The sequence below is a fragment of the Ascaphus truei genome, chromosome 8, assembly GCF_040206685.1.
Source record: "Ascaphus truei isolate aAscTru1 chromosome 8, aAscTru1.hap1, whole genome shotgun sequence".
In the NCBI taxonomy this organism is placed as follows: Eukaryota; Metazoa; Chordata; class Amphibia; order Anura; family Ascaphidae; genus Ascaphus; species Ascaphus truei.
Window position 1 is genome coordinate 48135439 of NC_134490.1, and position 24971 is coordinate 48160409.

The window sequence follows — 24971 nt, forward strand, 5'->3', positions numbered from 1 at the left end:
CTATGGAACCTTTTCCATAAAATGAGGCTCCTCTCTCCCTTCTCTCTCCCCTCCCCCCCACCCCCCCCCCCCCCCCGTCTCTTCCCACTACTTGAGAAATTATTACAAGGCGAACGAAGCGGCACTTTAAAAAAAATAAATGTATATAAAACATTTTTTTGTTTTAATATATTCAGCCTTTGATTACATTTATTGAAAAGTAATTACCTAAGTTGCCAATAGATTCATTCTCCTGTGAACGATCAGGAAAGATTCTGCACCTCAGGGTTCACTAAATGGCTGCCTTGGTTTCAATCAATCCTTCAGGGTATCTTATCAGCTACAATGTATCCTGATATTACTAGGGTAACATTATCTATTGTTACAGTTTGCTGCTCAAACTACTGGGAATATTGGCAACAAATGATCACAAACAGGAAAGTGTTGCAAAGATCTTGCCCTGCTGGGGAGGTGGGCTAAAGCCTGCTATAGAAATCAATGGATGCTTTAAAACCCATTAAACTTGCATTAAGAGTTGAATTTAAAAAAGTGTAGTAAGTATTATCTAATACTACAAAACTGATTTATTTTAAAAAAAACAAAAAAAAAAACACATGTAGGATATTGCTCGGATTGTCCCTTTAAGTCTCCAGCACAAGTCAATCTTAGGATCAAACCTGGCATTTTGTACAGCAGGGCCCCTGGTATACGGCGGGTTCCGTTCCAGAGGCCCGCCGTATACTGAAAATCACCGGAAAGCGGATCCGGCGATTTTCACTTCTGCGCATGCGCAAACCGGCATTTTGTATATAAATTTTTTTTTTACGAAAAAGTACATTGCAAAAAAGGAGTGAAACTAGTTTCCACACAATAACCACTTCTGGTGTTTGTGTCGGAAACAAGTTCCTGTTCCTAACACGCCCGATCCAGAGAGAACTGCCATTCAGGTCTGGGGCAGTAAATGCGGGTCTGCGTGCGTGGCCCCAAAACCGACCTTAGTGAATCTCGTGTTTTTTGTTTTTTTTTTAGAGCTCTTTTCACTCAACAAGGTAAGATTTTGTGTTTGTGTTAAGAAAACTATTACGTATTCGGAGGGATTTAAAAATAGGAAAACACAACATGGAAAGATGGGAATGCTGCTGCAGTTACTTTGCTGGCTGTGAATTTAACACAGCCAATTATAAAGAGAGGCCCGCATGCCTTTGAAACATTCCCCATGGGTTGGAAAGCCTGTAAGCCGGGGCTCTGTCAGTATCTCAAGCGAGAGGAGACGGAGAGCATGTGGCATAGACATTAAGTAATATTGTGTGTGTAACATTAACGATCCCGGCGAACATGTGACATTCCTCCCAGCCTTTCCATGTCTGTTCATTAAAAGTTGTGCGGCTTCGTAGAAGGAAAGATTGTAAATACCAGGAGGGCAAAATGTGAGCGGGTCGGTGCGGAGAAGCGGGTCAATAATACAATAGGAAGGAATTTCCCATCGTGCCCTAATTCAATGCTCTGGGTTGCCTCATCTCTTTGGAATAAGGTAGGATTGTGTTGGCTTGTATCTGTTGGGCTGGCGAAGCTTCCGCACTAACGTGTTGGAGTCTTTTCCATGAGCTCACAACGACTCTCCTGGATATTTTGTGTCCGTTTATACAATCTGTTGCTGACCTCGGATAACCTCATAAGTGGCAGAGCGAAACCTTGAGTGGTGGTCAACAGTCATGAATATCACTCAAGGTCACTGGGGACTAGTGAAAAGAAACCTCTCTCCAGTTCCCAACATTGAATCGTCCATATATGCAGTCGAACATTTTATGTGGAGCAGCCCGGGCTGTGATTGGAGGAGGCAGGCATACTTCCACTGTTAGCATTATAGTGGGGGAATTAGAGGTCAGCAGTGAGTATTACATGTACCACATGCATAGATTTTCGGACATACTAGTTTTTATATAACCAGTATACATAGCTTTGAACCATGTATTGCCACAAAGGTTATAACCCCTCACTTGCTAGCTGTCTGTAGTGAAGTTGTATATATGTGCTGCCGGCTCAGGAGAAATCCTGCTGTCTTCTATCTGCACATGGTAGAAGTAATGGTTTATCTATCGCACACACAAAGCATTACCAATGATTAGTTGCCATTGTATGTTTCTTTAGTGCTGATTGCACGATGGTTGGAAACCTCAAGAAGGGTGTTGACACACGAAACATTGTGCCACAAACATGCAATCTGCAATAAAACTCCATGTTTAACTAATCACCGTTAATGCGGCGTGCAGCTGAGAATCCTTTTATATTTGCACAAACAAGAGGTAGATATACACGTTATGTATTTGGGGTAAGGTCTCCCTTTGTCTTATGTTTTCATTTACTTGTCTCTCTTAACCCCATTGCTTGTACTTTATTATCCGTGTGTTGCAATGTTGCTCACTTTTAGCGCTATAAATTAGGTTCTATGTACATACTGTACATTATTAAGTATATATTAAATACTATAAAGTTGAATCTATGTATAATGTAATACAATGCAAGCTAAGCTGATGTATTGCATATATTTAAAAATAATTTACAAATGTATTTTTTTAAAGATTCACAGTATTATATAGAATGTTAATATGTCTTTGTGCATTCAAAATAGATATAAATGTGGATATATCTGCTTAGAACAAGCTAGCAGCACTACAATATTTTATATGTGGTTGAATATTCTTTGTCATTATTATGCGTCATATTGCATAAAGCTCAATCTCTCCTTATCTATATATTTATCTATCTATTTATATTCTGTTTTGTAAAGTAATAAATAGCATTATAATATGTCTATGCAAAATCACAAATAGAAATAAATGTGGATGTATGTGCTTTTTTAGCATGGACTATAGCACTAATCGGACTGTATGGATTACTTATTGAGTTCGCCAAATATGTATAATATTAAAGTAATAAATCTTTCCCCAAAAATAACACTTATTTCTACCCCAGAGAGTGAAAAACTAAGATGCTTTTTCCTAGTCAGGCGGTTTTGATACAGGCACAGAGTCCTTTTCAGGTTTTTGTGTGTGAGCGCTGCTTGAAATATATTAAGTTAACATACTTGGTTTTCTGTTTAGAAATATATTATATATATTTTTTTTAATTTAGATCAGCCAACCGGCTCACTGTCTAGAGAAACGTTTGCTGCGAGGTTATAGCAAACAATGTAAAGTGACATTATATATAGAAACTCCTAACGTAACCACGATAACGTTATTAGCCTGGGACAAGGGGGAAATTACACGTTAAACTTCCATGTGAAATCAAGCTCTTTCTGTCCGTTTTACAGAAAGAAAAGACAATCCAGTTTCTCTGTTCGGCGTCCGCTTAAATGAGTGTGCAGCTCGTGTGTAATGTATTCTACGGGCAGACAAGGAAGTGCACATTACCGGGACCTTTCCTGCTGAAACTTTTCTAAACACAAATGAAAATGAATGCTGATTTTGCAGCATTTATTTCAGGGGTGCTCACAGGGCCGGCGCAAGGGTTTCATGCACCCCAGGCGAAACTTACAATTTGTGCCCCGAAAATAAAATAAACAGTGGCGTAGTTATTGGGGCTGCAGGGGGTGCGACTGCAGCGCGACGCAAAATAAAAATAATAGGGCGCCAAAATACCGGACAAAAACAAGAAAATTAATAAAAAAAATAATAAGAGGAAAAATGTATTATTATGAATAATAATGCGCCCCTAGGACCTTTGCGCCCTATGCGATAGCCTAGGTTCGTCTAATGGACGGGCCGGCCCGGGCCCATGCTCAACTTCATCCTCAAGCCCCCCTCCCCCCCATCCCCCCAACAGGTCAGGTTTTCAGGCTATCCCTGCTTCAGCACAGGTGGCTCAGTCTTTGACTGCACCATGTGTGCTGAAGCAGGGATATCCTGAAAACCTGACATGTTGCTGGGTCTTGAGGACTGGAGTTGCCCACCCCTGACCTAGATAGTACAGATAGTACAGTTTTCTATTTACATGCATGTTATTAGTTTGACACATTTACAGTTACACTTTACAAATCGGATTTCTTAAAGCCGACTTACTATTCTTACAGCATAAATATTGCTTTCCCCCCTCTAAAATACAGGCAGAATTTTTTTACATTTGGCACTGTACCGTTACGTTTAGTAACCACTAAATTCATGCGCACACACACAAAACCAGAACGGGATTAATATAATCAATTATTGGAATCACAGGTTTTCTCAAACAACAGCTGCGCGACTGAAAATCATCCATCTCCCCAGAAGCCTATATGCGTTTAACTCCTACTGGTATCAGGCGTATCCCGCTTCCTGAGCAAGTCCTGCTTTGTAAAAATAAAAGGCTTTATTGTAGTGTTAAAAACATGATTTTAGTGATCTCTAGTTTCTGGGGTTTAAACTTTAGACTGCAATGACTTTTGGGGAGAACTGTGTGTTAACCTATTATATACTTAATATTTCAAATGCTTCTATCTCCTGGATGAAGCAGCAGATGTAAAATTTAAAAGCAAAAAAATGGAAAAGTTTATTAAAGTAAGTAAGAAAAAAAAAATGCTAAATATGTCTATCAGCGAGCCCTGTTGCTTTAAATACTTAACCCCCGCATTTTGGGACAGGGGTTTCTCCCTGTTACTGGTTACTTCTATGTCTGGGGGTTTCCGCATCTCCCGCTTGAGTTTTGCTTGGGCTCAGCGTGCTTTTCTGGGTTGTGTGTAGATAATGTTGCGATGGTTTCAGGAAGCCGCTGTGTACGCGCCTGTCTGATGTTCTCCGTTAACGTAAAGTGCAGGTGCAGCTTGTTTTTCTAATTTAAACATCTCACCACTTCCATAGCCGGCATCGCTTAGTTAATCCCGGTGTCTTGATACTTTAGCGCTATGGGAGCCTAAATAAACAGCTCACACCCACTAGTTCAAAACAGCTTGTGCATCCAGCAACAAAGACAAATAAATAAAAGTGTGTGTGTGTGTGTGTATGTATATGTATATATATATATATATATATAAATATATATATATATATATATATATATATATAAAATTGCGCTCTAAACCCTGTCACCAGGGGAACACACAGTAAAGATAAAAATGATGAAAGTTAGTAAAGAAATCATTCCAGAGGTATGGGACAAATCATACCCAGCCATTATATTTCAGGGGTGATTGTTTGCATGGTGATGTGAGTAAGCATGTACAGGCAGTCCTCGGTTATCCAACGGAATCCGTTCTGGAAGTAGCGTTGGATAGTGAAACCGCTGTAAAGTGAGTCCCGTGTTAATCAGTGGCGGTGCGCGTTGGATAACGCATTCCGGCACCGAAAAACGGCCCATAGGGTTGCATTGTAAAGCGTCGATATGCCATTCGTTGTAAAGTGAAACGTTGGATTGCGAGGACTACCTATATAAAAAAAATTAACTGTTCAAATTGGTTAATTGGTACGTAATTAGCTGTGGTAACTCAAAGTTCTAGTCGCCATTTTGGTCATGGAGGAGTGTAGATTTGTGGTAGGTTGTAATACCTTTAAATGGTGCAAAGTTACAGTTCTTCATACATTAAATTGTACTATATAGAGCCATCGAAGCCTTGATAATACTTTTACCTTGTGTACCGGCCTGGGTCTGACTCTCTGAAAATCCGCCACAAGCTCAGCACAGCAGGTGTGGGAACATTTCTCTGTATGCAGATTTGATGGCCAAACGGACAGATCTGCTGCTAGAAAATAATAGTATTAGTGGACCCTACCTGTTGTGTGGGGATATAGCTCTTCATGTGTCATTCATGGAGATGTGGAGATGTGGAGTGAAAGCTATGATACCTACTGTATAGGGCAGGGCTGGCCAACTGCAGTCGTCAAGGGCCACCAACAGGTCAGGTTATAAGGATAACCCTGCTTCAGCACAGGTGGCTCAATCAGTGACTCAGTCAAAGAGTGAGCCCCCTATGCTGAAGCAGGGTTATCCTTGGAACCTGACCTGTTGGTGGCCTTTGAGGACTGCAGCTGGCCAGCCCTGCTGTAGAGGATCCGCCAGAAGATTAAGGTCTTCAGTCAAGATCACTAGTTCCTTTACATGAATTGACAACACTGTATAAACATTGGGATTACATTCTACCTAGTGCATAATTGGGACCTTAAAGCAGTATTTCTAGTACAATGTTTTTTGTTTACCTTCTAGGTTTTGTTACACTCTATTTTTTCTTTTAAATGTGGGATTTATTTATTCCGCTACTCACTATATACATTTTTTTCTTGAAATTACAGCAATGTTCGTTTTAGAGCTAAAAATGGTCCCAGATTACATATTACACACAATCTAAATGTGTTTTTTGTAATGTTTTATTCCCCAGAGGTTTTTATTAAAAAATAAATAGTGCACAGTTACAAAAATATGTCTTTGTACTAAATAACACAGTTTGCGTTAATTGTATATTCTTGTGTTTCATTACAGTGTAGGCCAAATTCTGGATACGAATCTGTTCTCTGTCAACACCCCATTAGGTGGTGGAACCACAAACCCTCTCCTGCCGTCCCCTGCCAGTCTGCAGCTCGCTCAGCTGCAGGCTCAACTCACTCTGCAGAGGCTAAAATTGGCACAGACAGCAGTGACCAGCAACACAGCTGCTGCTACAGTCCTCAACCAGGTCCTCTCCAAAGTGGTAATGTCCCAGCCACTGTTTAACTCACTACGAAATGCTACCATGATTGGTGCACACGGCCACTCTGGACTGTCTTCTCTTGGACCTTCCATGCCCAATGCCAGGTTTCCATCTGGTGGAATAACATTTTCTACTCAAAATCCAACCGTGGTACCAAAACATGCTCAAAACCAGAACTCCGTGCCGCCCTTTGGGAAAGGTATGGGTGTAAACAAGTCTAGTGTGTTTTATGCAACTTCTCAATCATTTACACCTGATACAGAGCAGTCTGGGCATCATGGCTTCATGGTAGGTACTTCTGGCTCAGGAACTGTCTCTGATGGTCGTTATGGCTTTAAACACGACCACGCACCTGGATTTAAAAAGGACTTCCATGATTCCCATGGACAGCATCATCCAATGAGCCAAAAGGGAGACTTGGGTCAAATGTTACACAACACAGCTCCAAACAATCAGTGGGAATCTACTCGCATGTGGCAATCACCCATTGAGCATTACGAAGCTAGAAACGAGTTGTACAACCCGGAGGAACCAACTCCCGACACCAAATTCAGTCCCTCCAGCCCTCCAGCTTTCAGCAGGCACAACAACGGCAAGGTCGGAATCTGTGCCTCTAATCTGCAGCCACATGAACTGAATGACTTCCAAGGCAGGACTCCCCAGCACCTCCCGCACACCTGCACCATGTGTGACAAAAAGGTGTTCAATTTGAAGGTAAGTGCACATCAGCGGCTCACCATAAAAATGTACAACGGTCAGACCTGTTCTTTTGGAGTCATTTTATTTTTTGAAATAAAATGCAATTTTTTAAATAAAAATGTGGTCTATAATAGTCGCTCTAATAATATAATATAAATAAAGCACATTCCTATTCTCTGGTGTATCATACATTTTATGAGGTGCCCGTCACTGCTGCCCTCTAACGCACCGTAATAACCAACCCATACCTCTGGCTTTCTGAAGACTCTGTTTAATTGGCTGCACGCAAATTTTTCTTGGTTTCCTGCCTAAATTCAACAAGATGTTCACCCAATTGGAGGTGCGGTTTATATGCCGAGCTATAAAACGAGCGTGGGCTTTAATGATGCGTTCTGTGTTCAAGCTTCTGTTCTTAAAGGTGCAGTTCCGCAGCTTGCATATCTTTTCATTTGTTTTTCTCGGATTTATTCTCTATATTATGTAATAACGTGTCTAATTTAACCTCTCAAGTTTGTACCTCTTCACTGATTTTTAAACTCTATATTTTATTCCTAAAAAATGAGTCCAAAGTGTAAGTGAAAATGGCTGCTACGCCCCTCTCGGTGAAATCACCGGCGAGAGAAGCTCAGGATACGACCGTTTATCCGAGTTTTTGAAGCCTTCCTGGTGGGAATGAGCAAGTTATGAGGAGCAGAGGTTCCCATGTGAACAATCTACTGCAGGCTTTGGGCCTTTTAAATAAATAAATAATTACATTTAAACAAAAAAGCAGTTACGGAACAAAATAAAGTTGACAATCTCCAATAAAAGGCATCACCACAGTGAGCTCACTTTTAAGATTGGTCATTTTTGCTGGACCTGAAACTCTAACAGATAGCAGCAGAAGGGTTAAGCTGGGATGAAGCCAGAGCTTTAAAAGATTTTGAGTGCGCTATGCTTCTTCCTCCACTTTAAGCCGTGATTGGGATGTGTTGCACACAGTGCCTCCGCTGTACACACGTGTACAGATAATCTACCAAAGTACCTCAATGGAGATATGGCAGACATAAAAGTATAGTTGATATAATCATTCGTCTTTGACATTCAGCAGCAACTGCTTTATCGTAGAGCTGATGTCAGTCTGACCCTGCATTATCCTGGACATCTGCGGCATGCCTGGCTGGCCCTTATGTAATCAGAATGCCTCTCCAGGATCACAAGGGCTGTATCGCTTCTTAAACGTGTCTCCCATCCTTCTATGTCCCGCAAAACCTGTGCACAAATTCCATCTTCAAGGGCCACAAACAGGCCAGGATTTCCAGCTCTCCCTAACTAGAATTGAGCTCACCTATTAATACCTCCTGCACCATTGTTTAGGGGAGTACGACCCTCAAGGTCGGGACTTGTGCATCACCACCCTAAACAAATATCTAGCACCAGGACGTTACCTGTGCGTGTAGCAAGGGGGATACCGAGCACCTTTATTCATTTAGTCAGAAAATGGGCACAAACTATAAGAAAGAAAAAAGAGAATTGGCGTTTTCAGCCAATAACTTCCTTAACCGCGGCGTCAGACTTTATCGAAGCTGCCGCAGCCGCACTCTCAATTAAGACACATATGGTTTTTGTGGATGAAGCTTTTTTAAAAGTATTTTCATGCTTTCCTCTGTGAGGCTTTCCTTTCACATTTGTTATGTAGCGTTCTGAAGACGCAGGTTGTAAATTCAAAGGTTTCTAATCACTTTTCAGACCGGGCCTCTTTCCTGTATTCTAATTGACAGGAAGGAAGCCTGTGGGATGAAATGCTTATTTTATTACGTTGCTGTATATTATTAAGAGGGCTTGAATTTCCCTTCCCTAATAAATAGAGATGCGAACCAGTCCAAATCAATTTGACCAGATTTTCTGAATTTGCCATTCAAAATCCGTTCCGCCGTGTAAAATCAGCAGATGGAGTGTTACAGTTTCCATCCGTGCGGATTAATCCAAAGCTGCCATTGGACACAATCCGCAGGTGGATTGTAACAATCTATCCGTTTATTCCGCAATCTTCTGAGGGATTTTAAGAATCCGATTGCGGGATCCGCGGATGGATTGCGGGATCCTCGGATGGATTGCGGGATCCTCGGATGGATTGCGGGATCCGCGAATGGATTGCGGGATCCGCGGATGGATTGCGGGATCCGCGGATGGATTGCGGGATCCTCGGATGAATTGCGGGATCCGCGGATGGATTGCGGGATCCGCGAATGGATTGCGGGATCCGCGGATGGATTGCGGGATCCGCGGATGGATTGCGGGATCCGCGGATGGATTGCGGGATCCGCGGATGGATTGCCTGTGTTAAGAAAAGAAAAATACACAAAATGCGAATCGCCATTTTTGAGAGGGATCCGCTGAAATCTGTGGACCAAAGGAACCGGCAGATCCGCGACGGAGCCAAATACGCCTCAAAAATGTGCCCATCTCTACTAATAAATACATTGTACCTGAAACCTTTCGATATGGGGGACAGAAAGTATGAGCAGAGATCAAACGGGAGAAAACACAATACAAAGCTCTGTCTTGATTTAGTTTTCATGTAATCAGACTATACACTGCTTTTAATAAGAAAATGGAGTATTACGAAGTACATTGTTTCAGATTCTCCAGCTTGAATTGACAGCATCAGACTCCTTATCAAAGTGCCATTGAAGTTTATGTATCAAGGAGCAATTCATTCAATTCTGGTCGGCACAATAACGCTACTAGATTCATATTTTAAAAAAAATTCTTCATGCTCCAATGATATTTATTTCTTTGATAAACCTGGTGTACTCTTTTTGACCCAGAATTGTAAAATGTTTGGTCCAATTGATGCATAATCCCCATTGACACCAGGATCACACGGCTGCCACGTAGAGTACTGAAAGGTGCGGACAGAAAGGTTGTAATGATAATTGAGTAATACAGTTAAATACAGTACTAGGGGACTTTGATAAATAGGTCCCATTCACTGCTCTGGCATGAGACTGGATTAGTAAAGTAAGACAGCAAATCTTTAGCTAGAGAAAGCATATAGCAAGTATATAGCAGTACTAAGCAGGCTGCTGTTTTAAAGCAGCAATATAACCATTTTGCCCCCCCCCTCCCCATTGGGAATTTGGGGGACCTTGGAACAGAACCCCCACGTCTCACAAGATACTTACCAGGAAAGGGCTGGCCTGTTCCTACCCTCTAAAAGAAAATGGGTGGGGGTAACAAATTTAAATTTAAAAAAACAGCCGGGGTTACTATGTGTGAAGTGTGGTTCAATCAGTGGCTCAGTCAACAACAGAGCCACTGATTGTGCCACCTGTGCTGAAGCAGGGATATCCTTAAAACGTGACCTGTTTGTGGCCCTTGAGGACCGGAGCTGGCCACTCCTGGGGTAGGAGGTAGAGGGTAGGAGGAGGGGGGCTGGGTGGGAGGCTGGGGAGGTAATTGTTCTTAGTTTTTTTTCAGCTGTTGACTAATTATTCTCGTCTTTCCTTAGGACTGGGACCTGCACGTTAACGGGAGAATGCATATCCAGAATGTGATGGGCTACTCCGAAAGGTGAGTTCAGATGTGTGGATTTTTGGCCTCTGGGTAGGGTGATTTGGGAACAAAGCTAACTTCAGTTTCCTCCTATTTTCCAGCAGTGGCATCCATTGCATCTCCAACTCTACTGATGGGACTTTATCATCGCCCCTGAATGCCAACTTTAATCCGCCCAGCAACGAAGGTGAATCATTTTCTGTACAATTGTATTAGGGGGGAAAGGAAAAGGGCAGATGGTTTCACATTCTACAGCACAGTACAATATAGCACAGCACTGTACAGTACAGTATAGTACAGTATAGCACAGCACAGTACAGTATAACACAGCACTGTACAGTACAGTATAGTACAGTATAGCACAGCACAGTACAGTATAACACAGCACTGTACAGTACAGTATAGCACAGCACAGTACAGTATAGCACAGCACTGTACAGTATAGTACAGTATAGCACAGTACAGTATAGCACAGCACTGTACAGTATAGCACAGCACTGTACAGTATAGCACAGCACAGTGCAGTATAGTACAGTATAGCACAGCGCAGCAGTAGACTGTAAATAAAAGTACACTCTTTAGCGGACTTACCCCACTACAAATAAGGGGTAAACAAGTATGAACATACAGATGAATTGTGTTTAGAGATGTGTGAAACTTTCGCACGAGGTTGCATAATAAGGAAAATCTGCAAAAAAAAGTCACGGCTGAGTCAGAGTTCGCAAGCGATTTGCTAAGCATTAAATCGACGCATATTGCAATTTCTTTTAATTTGCTAAATTCTCTAAAATCGCTAGATTCGCTTAATAACACCATATATTCAGAAATTAAGGTTCACTATAGATCTGCTTGGGATTGGCTTAGAATAGGGGTTCGCAAACTAGGGGGCGCAAGATTTTTTTTTGGCGGTTACAAAGCCCCCGGGGGGAGTGCACGCGAGGCCTCTGTAACTCGCTTACTTGGCTCCGGCGGCTTCTTGTGACATGTCGCCATGGCAACGTGGCGTCAAACGACGCCGCGGGGGTCACGTGATATCAGAAGAAGCCCGAGAACAGGTAAGAGGGTGGGCGTGAGCAAGCGGGGAGAGCAGATGGGGAGGGGGGGGGCGCAGGCTGAAAAGTTTGCGTACCCCTGGCCTAGACTATAAAAAGGGCGCCCATGCCATGTTTCGTTGGCCGTCTAGCGATATTTTGCTGATAGCGTGCGAAATTGTGACATTACTATCCCTTCGCGAATGCATTTTGGCTAGTTTCACATTTCTGTACTTGTGTCGCGAAGATCGTGCTCTATGGAGCATTCTGTCTTTATTAGACAGAAAATAGTACAAATTGCCCCTGGTACACAAAACAAATAAGAATTACTATATAATATGTCTCAACAACATTTGTTTTGGGCGGTTTCCAGAGAACTCATTGGGATATACAGTAGTTACATATAACCTCAATGCAAAAATATAAACTAATATCTACATATTTGTAAGGGTAAGCTTCGGTTCTCTGGGGACTCATTTAACAGGTAATATTCTTATTATTATTATTTATATCTGAATGAGGTTACTTAGAGCCTCATATAAATATCAGCGACCAAGTGCCATTTTACTAAACGGCTGTAAAGTTTACCGGGCTTGTTTATGAAGATCCCAAATCTGGTTTCTCAGAGATTTGTGTCTAGTAATTTAAATGGCTTTGTGATTAATCTATACATATATATTGTAATTTAAGGGAGGCAGTGACAACAGGGACACACAATGTGAGAGAAAAATTGGGGTTTTAATATGTATGGAAACGTTGAGGCGGGGGGGGGGGGGTGAGGAGAGAATAAAACCATTACCTGCTTAGATGTCTATGTCAAAGCAAAGTGGAACAAGATTGCACAAGATGCTATTAAAGAAAAAAAATCTTATTCGTATCAATGGGATATTTTCTATTGATACATATGGTGCACAACATCTGCTTGATACACAGACCCCCCCACTGCGTTTCACCAAGTTATTCTATTTACCCCTCCAGGTTTTAGATCAGACGTTGACCCCACCTATGTTCCTGATGCCCCAGCGGCTTATTCTCAGTGTGGACTTACCTTCTCTTCACCTCCCTCTGGAGCGAAGGTAAATACCCTCTCACATCAGCCAGTTGGTTTATATGTGTCCTGTGTTAATGCAGCTCCTCCACTCCTGGTTCAGTCTTCTTGCATGTTTATCAATTCTAGGATTAACAAATATCGTTGCTACCTCCTCTGCCTGAAGGAACTAAGCAGCAATAATTTAATTTCATTACTTGATTTGTCTCGGACAGCAGAAGTTTTAACTTGTTTTGCTAATCCGTAGTAATCTGTTAAGTGTTGCATTATATTTTCTCCCATTTTCAATCTTCGTGCCAGATATTTGTAACCTTGAACGTGTCTCAATCTCCCCGTCCCACAGGCACTATATATATATATATATACAGTGTTCGACAAACCTATACATTTGCTCGCCCCGGGCGAGTGGATTTAACCCCTGGCCGAGTAAATATTGGCCCAAGCAGCACACGTTTGGTACTAGGTGGCGAGTAGATTTTTTTGTGTGGCGAGTAGATTTTTTGGTGATTTGTCAACCACTTTATATATATATATATATATATATATATAATTCCCTGTGCCACGGGCACATATATATAATTGTAAGCAAGCACTACAAGGCAGAGGCTTCTCTCTGAAAATACTATGGGGTCTGTGTATCAAAGCAAAAGTGCTGTCATAGTTGGAACACACACCTATTGATTTCTCGGGGGTGGGGGGGGGGTTCATTGATGCATGTGGTGCTGTTTTTATGCCTCAAAATTTCACCACTTTAGATTGTAAGCTCCTCAGAGCAGGGACTCCTCTTCCTAAATGTTACGTTTGTCTGAAGCACTTATTCCCATGACCTGTTATTTATATTTATTCATTATTTGTTATTTATATGTTTACCACGTGTATTACTGCTGTGAAGCGCTATGTACATTAATGGCGCTATACAAATAAAGACATACAATACCACTTTTGCATTAAGACACAGACCCGATTGTGCTTACACTGTAGCTCTGCCTAAAAATACTTATTATCATTATTATTATTATTACTGAGCTGTAAAGCTCTCTCCATTCAGCCAGATTGGATTATTTGGGGATTTGATGTTTCTCAATCTCGCAAAAAAAAAAAAAAGTTTATTTTATTCTAAGTTTGCATTAACTCTTCCCTGTGTGTCGGGACGATAATTACGATTTGTATATGCTGTGGGAATACAAAACAGTTTCTTGGTGGATCAATAGACGTACCAAAATTATAAAGAGAGACGTTTTGTAGCCTACAAATCCAGCACATCTCCCAAATGCGGCATTTATATTTGTTCATACTATCAATATTCATCCCTGTTTCTCCAGGAGCGAATAGCAACGTGGTTAAAACAAACTGCATCAGGTCTTAAGGGTGGAGGCTGGGTGATTTCTGTGTTTGTATCCCATATCCACACGTTTCTGCTTATTTTTTTTATGATGTACCACTACACAGATTTCTGCTATTTTTCAGAACACAAAAAGGCTGCCAATTTCTTCATCTAAAATTAAAAAAAAAGACCTGATAAGACTGTTGAGGTTTTCTAGTAATGAAGTAAAAATATATAATTCTGTGCGAATAATATAAGTTCTGAGAACAAATGAGAAGAAAAACACAATAAAAAAAAAAGAATGGGCTGAATATTGATTTTTCCTAAGTATTTTGCTTTTCTGGGCTTTTCTATTAAGAGATTTGGCAGAGATTACGTAGGTTCGTTTTCCTGAATAGTTATAGTAGTCCCCACACTTCCTATTCAAAGGAGAGATTGGAAGTGAGGAATTTACATTAGGGTTCTGTCTCAGGCTAAGAAAAAGCATGGACACTCCAGCCAAGACAGTGGCAAAGCTTGTACCTCCCTAAGCCTGGTGCTAAGACCATTTGAAGTTCACCAAGATGGGGCTTCCTAAATGTTTTCACAGATGTCAAGATACCTGTCACCACTCGGAAGTGGAGTAAGGTGACTGTCATTTTTCCCTATCCCTGACTGCCATTGCTGGACCAGTGTAACAGAACACATCATACTTTGTGTTATAGGCTTATATTGTACTGCGGGCTCTTATTTCCCCCTCAATTTTCTAAATGAGAAGATATATATTCCGCTGGATATAATGTATATAAGGGTGAAATTATTCCAATTAACACCATTAGTATTGGCCCTACAACTTACAACTGTGTTGCCGTTTCGTACCTTTGCTAGTGAAAGTGTCCACGTTTTAGACTGTGTTTAAATGTTGGAGGAAAGCAAAGAAGGGTGGGGGCCTTGTTGGTCCTGTCTTCCGTGTAGTAACAGAGGAGGGAGAGGGAGTAGGGGGTATGATACCTTTTATTGGACCAACAAGTAGTTGATCTGTTACAAGCTTACCAACCTCTCAGGGTAGGGGTAGGACCTGATGAAGGACCTCGAGAGGTTGGAAAGCTTGTAACATATCAACTACTTGTTGGTCCAATAAAAGGTATCATACCCCCTACTCCCTCTCCTCCTTTGTTACTACTTTAAATGTTGTTTATGTGATTGAAGAAGGTAAAGTTTTGCAGCCACATGACTAAGGGGAGATAGTTTTGTTGCTTTGTTGATGAAACAAATGATTGTGTTTGCACAGGAATGATTGCCTAATAATCCAATCTGAATATCCAGAGCTGATCCTCCTCTGCTGGGATTTCTCAGCGGATGGGAATGTTTTTTTGGGGTGGGAGTATTGTGATTTCCCCCTTAAAAGTGCTGTCCCAAATTCCCTTGTCCTTTTTGAGGCGGATCCCATGTTTCATGGCGAGATCAACAAATAGTTTTCCATTTTCCTTTTTCCTTACGGAGTACGAGTCCTAACTGAACCATGTTGCATTATTGCTGTGCCTTTCACACATCAGCTGCAATCTGTCAAACTCCTAAACCCATCCTAAATTACAAAGGAGAGTACTGTATAGGGGAATGCCATTTTCTGAAGTTTGAGTGCATGTTGGTATATGGAATTGGAGCTTTAATCATTTGTGGCCATATTTACTAAGCAGGGCCAAGACTAAGGGCAATTTATAGCCTATTCAAGTGAATGAGTTGTAAAGTTCCTTGCGGCTTAGCACTGTTTAGTAAATGGGACCCTTGATCTTCTCAATGTCAGAGGCAGAAGCTAAATAAAGAGACATAAAAGCTAGTGGTACTGTACCTCATTTTAAGAATTTTGCTATTTGAACCTGACTGTAGAATTAATTTTGTTTATAATGTATAGCGAGAGCGGCAAAAATCCCTTTTAAAACAAATGTGTTTTTTTGTTCTTGCAAAAACTGTACATCCGTAAATAGAAACCCGTGATATTCCAGGTTTTTCAGTAGGAAAGTATTGGTCCTGTGTAGGGCGTAAGACCAAACTGATCAGAGGCTTTCATGGCTAGCCACTTTCTGCATGCTGAACCAGCAGGGACCTGATTAATGGAAGGGCTGGTGTTGAAATCCCCACCTGCTGCATACAGGGCAGAGCAACGCTCAGCCAGCAACAAACAACAGCTTTCTCCCCTGTCAACAGTGCCCGGGGACATACATTTGTCTGCAACAGAATATCCCCAGGAGTACCCGCTAAATTATTAGCAGATCACTTTGCAGTGTCCCATACAGCAAGGAGAGTACCCCCCCCCCTGCATTGGGTTACCGCGTTAGTCCCTCTGTGTCAGCTGGGTGAGGACAGCGGCTTGTAAATGCATTGAAATAAAACGGGAGAGCAAGCCAGAGGAAGTGTAAACACATTCTCCAAAAGTCCTGTGTATAAAGCATTCCTTATAAAAGGTATTTACTATAGAGCACTGGCAGTATACAAAGCCCTAGAAAAAAAGTACTGTATACCCTATGGCAGGGGGTGTATTTAAGTCTCCGGACAGCAAACCTGGGGACAAGCACTGGGATTGTTATCGTTAACACTTCCAGTGCATTTAGTTTGCCCCCATTTTGCAGAGGAAAGGCTCTGACATATCACTCTCTAATAAGGTGCACAGGCATACCACTTCAAAGGACAGCACCTTAACCTCATAGTTCTCGTATTAAGGGTTGTCAGCGGGCTTAGCAGTCCGTGTTTGTATTTAAATTCTGACAAGATGTATAAAGGGTCATTGACTGATACTCTCATTTAGAAAACATATTTTGCGTTGTTTCTGTTACCCTTCAATAAACATGTTTTCATTCTCCCTACTTTGGCTCTCCCTATAGTGACTCTCCCATATTCCTTTTATGAGGCCCCAAGAAATATCTGATGCTAGAAAAGACATTCTGGAACTAGAATAAAGTGCAGAGAAGAGCCACCAAATGAATAAAGGGGATGGACAATCTAACTTATGAGGAGAGGCTAGCTAAATTAGATTTATTTACATTAGAAAAGAGGTGCCTAAGAGGGGATATGATAACTATATACAAATTTATTCGGGGACAGTACAAGGAGCATTCAAAAGAACTATTCATCCCAAAGGCAGTACAAAGGACTCGGGTCATCCCTTAAGCTTGGAGGAAAGGAGATTTCACCAACAACAAAGGAAAGGGTTCTTTACAGGAAGGGCAGTTACAATGTGGAATTCATTACCCATGGAGACTGTGATGGCAGATACAATGGATATCTTTAAAAAAAAGGTTGGACATTTTTTTTTAGAAAGGAAAGGTATACAGGGATATACCAAATAAGTAAACATGGGAAGGATGCTGATCCAGGGAGTAATCTGATTCCCAATATTTGGAGTAACTGTACTGTAAGTATAAATATAGGCTAATGTATCTTTCATCTACATTTAGCATAGGTTGAACTTGATGTATGTATAGTCTATATTTTTTTGCCTAACATTTATTTCTCATAAAAAAATAATAGTTTAGACTGAATGTGAATAATGTCAGTTTTAGGGAAAAAGAAAAAAAAAATGGAATATATATCTATATATTTATTTATTTACAGCTCAACACCGTTATACCGCGATCCGCTAACACGCGGATCTGCTTATAACGCGGTCTGAGCATGGCTCCCGATTTAGAACATCTCCAAGGTTTGTTTTTTTTCCTATTCAATGCTTTATTGCTAATGGACATACATGGAGGCACACACACAGTAAAAGAAACAATTATCTTCATCATCAACTATTTACAGTCTATGCCAGCGCACCAGAGAATTAAGAGAATTAACCCTATACTTTACTGTCTCGCTAAATGTTGATCCTCTGAAGCAGCAGTGAAACGCATTTGGCAATTTGGATAGGTTTGTCCCAGCCGGCTCCCTGTACCAGGACGATGTCAAGGGGTCATGTGATCGGGGCTAGACCGGACCCGTCGACAACACAGACAGTGTGTGCTGAGAGTGAGTGCTGGGCCGGGGAGAGAGGCTGACCCCGGTGGGGAAAGCTCGGTGCTGGGCCAGGGAGAAAGCCTGCCGGGGGGTGGTGAGTGAGCTCAGGGACACAGAACAAAAGACAGGGGTGCCCAATGCTACATCCAATTGACAAAACATATATGGTAATAAGTATAAAGTTTAAATACTTAAATAATAATAATAATATTTTCTTTATTATTTAGTTAAACCCTTTGGCCAAAGCGTCATAAGCCTGCATACCAAACGTCAAGGTATAACCAAATTTGCAGATCCTAACATTAAACTGTGAACCCTTCCTTTTACCTCTGTATGAGGGGAACAACCACAGTGAGTCCTGTCCATTCAGCAAAATTCTAGAACCTCCCAAGTTAAAAAGGTGGGGAGGGGTCAGCTCTGGTAGGAGGGGCTACTTACCTCCAAACAACTGTTACCAGTTAGGAATTAAATTAACACACACATTCCTTGTTCACTCAGACCATGCTGATTAACTCCATTAGTTAGCAGCTGCTGCTGGCTTCTCTTTGAGGAAGTAACTCTCTGTGGACTGGTAAACACACTTACTGCACTGTTCCAGCCCCTAGAGGACAGTGATGGTATCACTATATATATATATATAAATATAAATAATCAGCCTGGTCTGAGTGAACAAGGAAGTGGTTTAAAAGACAGACTGAAAGCTGCTATGCTGAGAGACTGTTTTCCCCAGAGAAGGGGGGGGGGAGGAGGGAGATAGAAAGTGCTCCCCAGCTGTGGAAGCTGGTACAGAGGACCTACAGAGGAGTTTCTCTGGGCTCAATGTGGGGCTGAGTCCCCTTGGAAGAAAAGAGGAGAGACCATGCTGAAGCGGCAACGTCTGCTCCAAAGGACTGACAGATAAGCAAAAACACTTTATTGTTGTATGCAGAGACTGTGTTTCACAGTGGCATATGCCAGGGCATGTTTTCGCTTGGGAACCAGCTTAGCTGGCCATCCAGTTAGCAAGGTCTAAAGCTACGGTGTAGTTAGTTTTCCCTAAAGGGAATAGGTGTTATTTTTATTTGCTGTTTTTAGGGACGGTGGGCCTGTTAGCATTTTATTTAATCCCTGTAAATTAACCCCACATAAGAGAAGTATGACGTTTCCTGCCTTTATCTGGGACTAAAAGATGCGACAACGTGGTGTCGGTTTGAGAGACTGCACCTTTAACCCTTCAGTGCCAGTGGGGTCTGCATTGTACTGTAATGTGTTTCCGACTTCTCATGCACTGAAGGTGTTACAAGCCCAGGCCCACTAAACGGATAATTCGATATACTGCGCCGTTGACATCAGTGGGGATTTTTTCGGATGAAAATGATCCAAAGCAGCCACTTCAAGCTGCAGTTCATGCTCTAGTTTTTTTTAGTTTTTTTTTTATTTCAATAGTTTCATGTGGGCAATCTCTACTTACCTAAAGAACTGCATAGCTGCCAATCAATTCGTTCTCCGTCTATTGATCGGCAAAGTTTGTCGACATCTTTAAATATGGGGAATGTAAATGGTTGCTATAGAAACAGGCATGCTTGTTAAAATAGAATACAAGAAAATTGGTCTTTCAAAGTTGTTTTTTTTTTTAAAAACAGAAAATGCTAAAAGTATTTTTTCTTACTACAGAACTGATTTATTAAAAAAAAAAACACATGCAGGATATTGCTTGAAAGCTCTATGTTTCCAGTTGTACTCGGCAGGTCACAATGAGGGATATTGCTTGAACTGCAGCTTTCAGAGTATATAGATTTTGCAGAATCTTTTCTGATCGATCACGGGAGAACGAGTGGATCACGGGAGAACGAATCGGCAGCTTAGGTAGTTCGCTTTCATTATAGGTTAATCAAAGGCTGCATATATTAAATAAAAAAATTCTTATTATAAATTTCACCAGTAATGCTGCTTGAAAGCTCTATGTTTCCAGTTGTCCTCGGCAGGTCACAACGAGGGTCACTTATTAAAGTCTCCCAGCCCCCAATGTGGGGTAAAACAAGTGCAGAAGTAATGCCCCACATTTACCAAAGAAGAACACCCCACACATTTCCGTGCTAAATCCTGGTGCAATATGTTCTGCCCCAGCTTTGCAGCCAGGACACCGTGAGATTATATTATGCTCTTTGGTTCAGGGATTCGCTGTGCTCATATTATACCATGCACGGAAAGCGTTATACAGGAAAGGATTGTGGAAGTCCGGCCAGGGCTTGATTTATCGACGCCATTTGATTACGACTTCGAAAATCATTTGCGTGCTAATATTCACTTCCAAATAAAGCAAGTGCCATTTCGCAGAGTGGCACGGAAGGTAGACTTGGCGGTTTGCATAATCATAAACAAAGTAGTCGGGTTTCTAGAAAAGTCTAGCCATGCATTCTGCAAATAGCTATTTATGTCCACAGAGGGCAAATGCAGGGTAGCATCTTGCACTGTATCAATTCATTTCGTTTCGCACGCAAATGACTGTGAGGAATGGAATTTTACTAGGGAGCACTTGCCGATTCTCACATGCACAGAATGAAATTGCATCTTTTCTAGCTCAGCACAACTGCTTCAAGGTCTCTGCTAATGGATGGTATAGGAAATGAGCGTATAAACAACGTTTGTTAGCAGACAATGGTAGCGTTTCAATATCTCCTGGCTGCAAAAAATGCTGGGATTATCAGATAAACAAAAACCATTGGAAACGACGCCCTGTCCCTCCTCTGTTGGTCACATGAGCCGTAAATGGCACGAAAGATTGATGAGTGAGAGATAAGACCCGTCCACAAAAGGTTGACCTGTCTTTTGTCATGGAGGCAAAGTGCTATTACGTAAACCCAGCGAGTGGAGTGGTTACCGGCGCCTCCTACAGAGGTCTGTATCTCTGGAAGTAGGGGGTCCCCGGAGCTGAAATTAACGAGGTTCAGTTTAGGAGACCCCTTGATTCGATTATATGTTTTTTTAAATAACACAGAAAAAAATCACCTGCTTCAATTGCCACTTTAACATTATATTGCACGTTTTATATTCGCGTCCAATATAGAGTGTGATTAACCGCTGTTCTTAATTTAAGACCCTATTTAGTTATACGCGGACCAGCTACTACCGCACTGAGAGCCCCACATTTCCTGGGTCCGTGGCTGCAATTGCTGCTTTATTGATGCGCAGGCGCTACCTGGCAATGTTTCATATTCTTTGCAGTAGCCCAGGACCCCGGAGAAGAAGGGAAGGAATTGATTATTTATAAAAGTGTGAGGTTTGAGCGCACTGGCATCTTGTTCCTCACTCATTGTCCCGCTGCACTTCCTTCTGATACGCTCAGCGGGCGCAGAGTGTAACCCCCCAAAAGTGACATTTTTTTTTTCCAATTTTTTTATTAGGCATTATGTGGTACACATTTTACAAATAAACATACTGATCTTGGGTCGGCAGGGCTAGCGTGAGAATAGAAAAAGAGAGAGAGAGGGGGGGGGGGGGGGAGAGAGGGGGGAAGGGGGTGGGTTTAGAGGAAGGAAGGTCCCGTCCTCCTCAGTTCACCATGAGGAATTCCTCCCATGTCACATCCATCGCTTGCTGGGGATAGCCAGTTTTAGTCTGCTATTCGGGTCAGCCATGGCTCCCATAATTTATAGGTACCGTCTTCCTCTTTAGGAAGGCTGATAGTTTCTCCATCAGCATTACCTCTTGGATTCTCTTTTTAACTGTTTGCCTAGGGGGGGAGACACCCTCTTCCATGAAGCTGCCACCGCACATCTAGCCGCCGTGAGAATGAAGGAGATCAATTTTCTTGTTGGGCGGTCAATATTCTCAATTGGCCTGGCCAATAAGTAGGTCAGCGGATCAATGGGTATGGTGAGGTCTGTGACCTCTTTAATTAGAGACTGTATGGTTTCCCAATATTTCTGAATTTCTGGACACGACCACCACATGTGGGCCATGTCACCTTTTTGTCCGCAGCCTCTCCAACATAGATCGGAGGCCAGAGGGTAGATTTGATTTATTCTAACTGGAGTAAGGTACCAGCGAAACAATATTTTGTATATATTCTCTTTGATTGTAGTACATATGGAAGTTCCTGAGGCTGATTCCCAAAAACTTTCCCAGTCCTCTCGGTCTATAACTATATCAAATTCTGCTGCCCAATGAAGCATGTAGTCATGGACGGCGGCTTCTGTCGCCCTTTCCAATTCTGTATAAATTTGTGTTATGAGACCTTTTTGGTGGGCTGTTTCCTTGCACAGCCTTTCAAAGTTGGTGAGAGGGGGAAATTCCAATGTTGGGGATAATGTTTGAATAAAGTGCTGAATTTGGAGGTATTGAAAGACATTCAGTCCAACTATTTCATATTTATTTTGTTATCTTTCATAACTCAGGAATTGCCCTAAGCTCAGGAAGTCGGCAACCGCCCTTATTTTTTTAGTCGTAAACTGATCAAATTGTCTGGGCTCACAGCCAGGTGGGAATTTGGGATTTTTAATAATTGGGGTGAGTTGAGATTTGGGGGCCGTGAGCTTGAATTTAAGTTTGCATGTCGTCCAAGTCTCCCATGTGTGCCTCATTGGTCCTAATTTAAATTTGCTGTTCTGCAAGTCCTCCCTGCTCAGGGACCAAAGGCATGCTGGCAGAGAAGGCGTGCCAGCGTATTGCATTTCTATGTCCAGCCAGCAATATTGGTCTGGTTCCGCGTTCCAAACTACTACCTGTCGCAGCTGGGCGGCTTGATAGTATCTTGTAATATCTGGGACTCCCAGGCCCCCTCTCCCCTTTGAAGCAAGTAGAACTGCCCTTGCGAATCTAGGTTTTTTCCCCTGCCAGATGAAATGGAAAATTTGTTTTTGAATATTCTTCAATTCTGAGCCAGGGATGTGGATCGGGAGAGTCTGGAAGTAGTATAGTAATCTGGGGAGTATATTCATTTTAACCGAGATCATTCTCCCAATCCATGATATTTGGCTCCTTCTTCTCCTACCGTGCACCCCAAAACTGGAACAACCTACCAGAGACTCTCACATCCACCACCAGTTTAAGTTCTTTCAAATCTAAGGCTGTCTCACATTTTAATCTGGTCTGTAACTGTTTCATACACTCATAATATATATTTTCTTTAACTGTGCACGCAATGTCTTGTATATAATGTATACCCTGTTCATTTATGTAACTGTATTTGTAACCAAGTATTATTTGTTTTACTCTGTGCCCAGGACATACTTGAAAACGAGAGGTAACTCTCAATGTATTACTTCCTGGTAAAATATTTTATAAATAAAATAAATTTGTCTAGATCTTGTTTCATTTTCCGAACTAGGGCTGGATAATTATGGTGACATAAGGATTGGTAGTTCCCCAATATCTTTACTCCCAAGTATTTGATATAAGAGGACAAAAGTTAAATTTTTAAGGGCGCGTTCTGATGCAATGAGGAGCAGATGTAATTAATACGCACAGGCGTGTGATGGAGAGACAGAAAGTTTACATAGCGATAGCGCTATAACCTCATGATCTTATTTTAAAACAAGCTGCTAATGACTGTTTCGTCTAACTTTAAATCGGGGTGTAATTCTACAAATAGCGATGGTGCAGCACTAAAGTGTTAATGTCGCCACTATTCTTGCAATCCCGTCAAAGACCAGATCCGCAGAAGGGTCCAAAGCTTTGGCCTCAGCTCCCATTCATATAAATAGGACTAAAGGAGTGCTAAAGTTTAGCACTGTTTTGTGGATCTGGGCCTTTCTGTGCTGAAAGTCACCTTATTGCATATTCACTTAAATGGCTCTCAAAGGCCTGGATTTACTAAGCAGTGCTAGAAGGTGTGTTATTGAGTAGCTCTGCTTAGTAAATATGGCCCTAAGTGCAGAGTCAATCATTTTTAAGGCGCTTCTATTTTTCTTATTATTGCTTTGATTTTCTCAATCTTTTTAGAGTGGAGTAAGCATTAAGGATAAGAACGTTGTTTCTTTGTGCTAGTCAATGGTAACAGAATTGATGTGATAACAAATATGCAAGGTATCATTCTTACTGGACTGATTGCACTAAGAATTGGACAATGTAAGCAGTGAATGTAGCTTTGTGTGGATGGCTCTTAGAAGATTATTTACCCTTCAGTAACACAATATGAAAGAGGCACCATGCAGCTTGTGACTTGTTCCTCTGCTCAATGATAAGTGTTTGCCTGTTCGTCCTAATCCTCGAGGTCATTTACCGCTATCTCTCGTAGTTTGTGGAAGAGTAAGGCTTTGTGTCCACTCGAAATCTGTTCTGGGGAAACGTAGAAATAGCTTGCCATGCTTCCAATATTACTTTGGGCTGTGTCCCTGTGGGCACTGATCTCCAGCTCATCATGCTCCGGCTCATGATCTCAGAGGTTGCAAGATTCTGAATATATTAGGTCGAAGGCACTCAAATCAAAAAGGAAACAGAATGTAGTTCACTTCTCCGACCCTCCCGGCTGCAAAACTGGTTAAACAAAAACCAGAAACATGAAAAACTGTCCTTCTGCATTACAGTGTTCTAAGATAGAAGGGGTAGATGTCAAACATTGACACTTTTCATGATGTTCTCTCATGCAGGAATGGTAAAGCATTAAAGGTTTTACAGCCTGAGGCTTAACTATGTATTGTACATGGATGTGTGTTTTCCAACCTCTTTACTGCAAGATGTGGGCTGTAGTGCACTGCCAAGAAGTTGTACATTGTATTGTATGTCTTTATTTATATAGCGCCAAAA

At 41.6% G+C, this 24971-nt stretch overlaps 1 protein-coding gene across 5 annotated transcripts in view; it reads left to right on the forward strand.

The window, feature by feature from the left end:
* Window positions 1-24971, forward strand: part of RBM20 (RNA binding motif protein 20) — a 141474-nt gene that overhangs the window by 92146 nt on the left and 24357 nt on the right. For 3 of the 5 annotated variants that reach the window (XM_075611845.1, XM_075611849.1, XM_075611847.1), the window contains exons 2-5: window positions 6427-7348; window positions 10827-10888; window positions 10972-11057; window positions 12880-12977. In XM_075611845.1, the coding sequence (XP_075467960.1) occupies window positions 6427-7348; window positions 10827-10888; window positions 10972-11057; window positions 12880-12977 (1168 nt within the window). Of the gene's footprint in view, window positions 1-1364; window positions 1511-6426; window positions 7349-10826; window positions 10889-10971; window positions 11058-12879; window positions 12978-24971 lie in introns of those variants that run through there. The other 2 variants (XM_075611848.1, XM_075611846.1) reach the window with 2 other exon arrangements.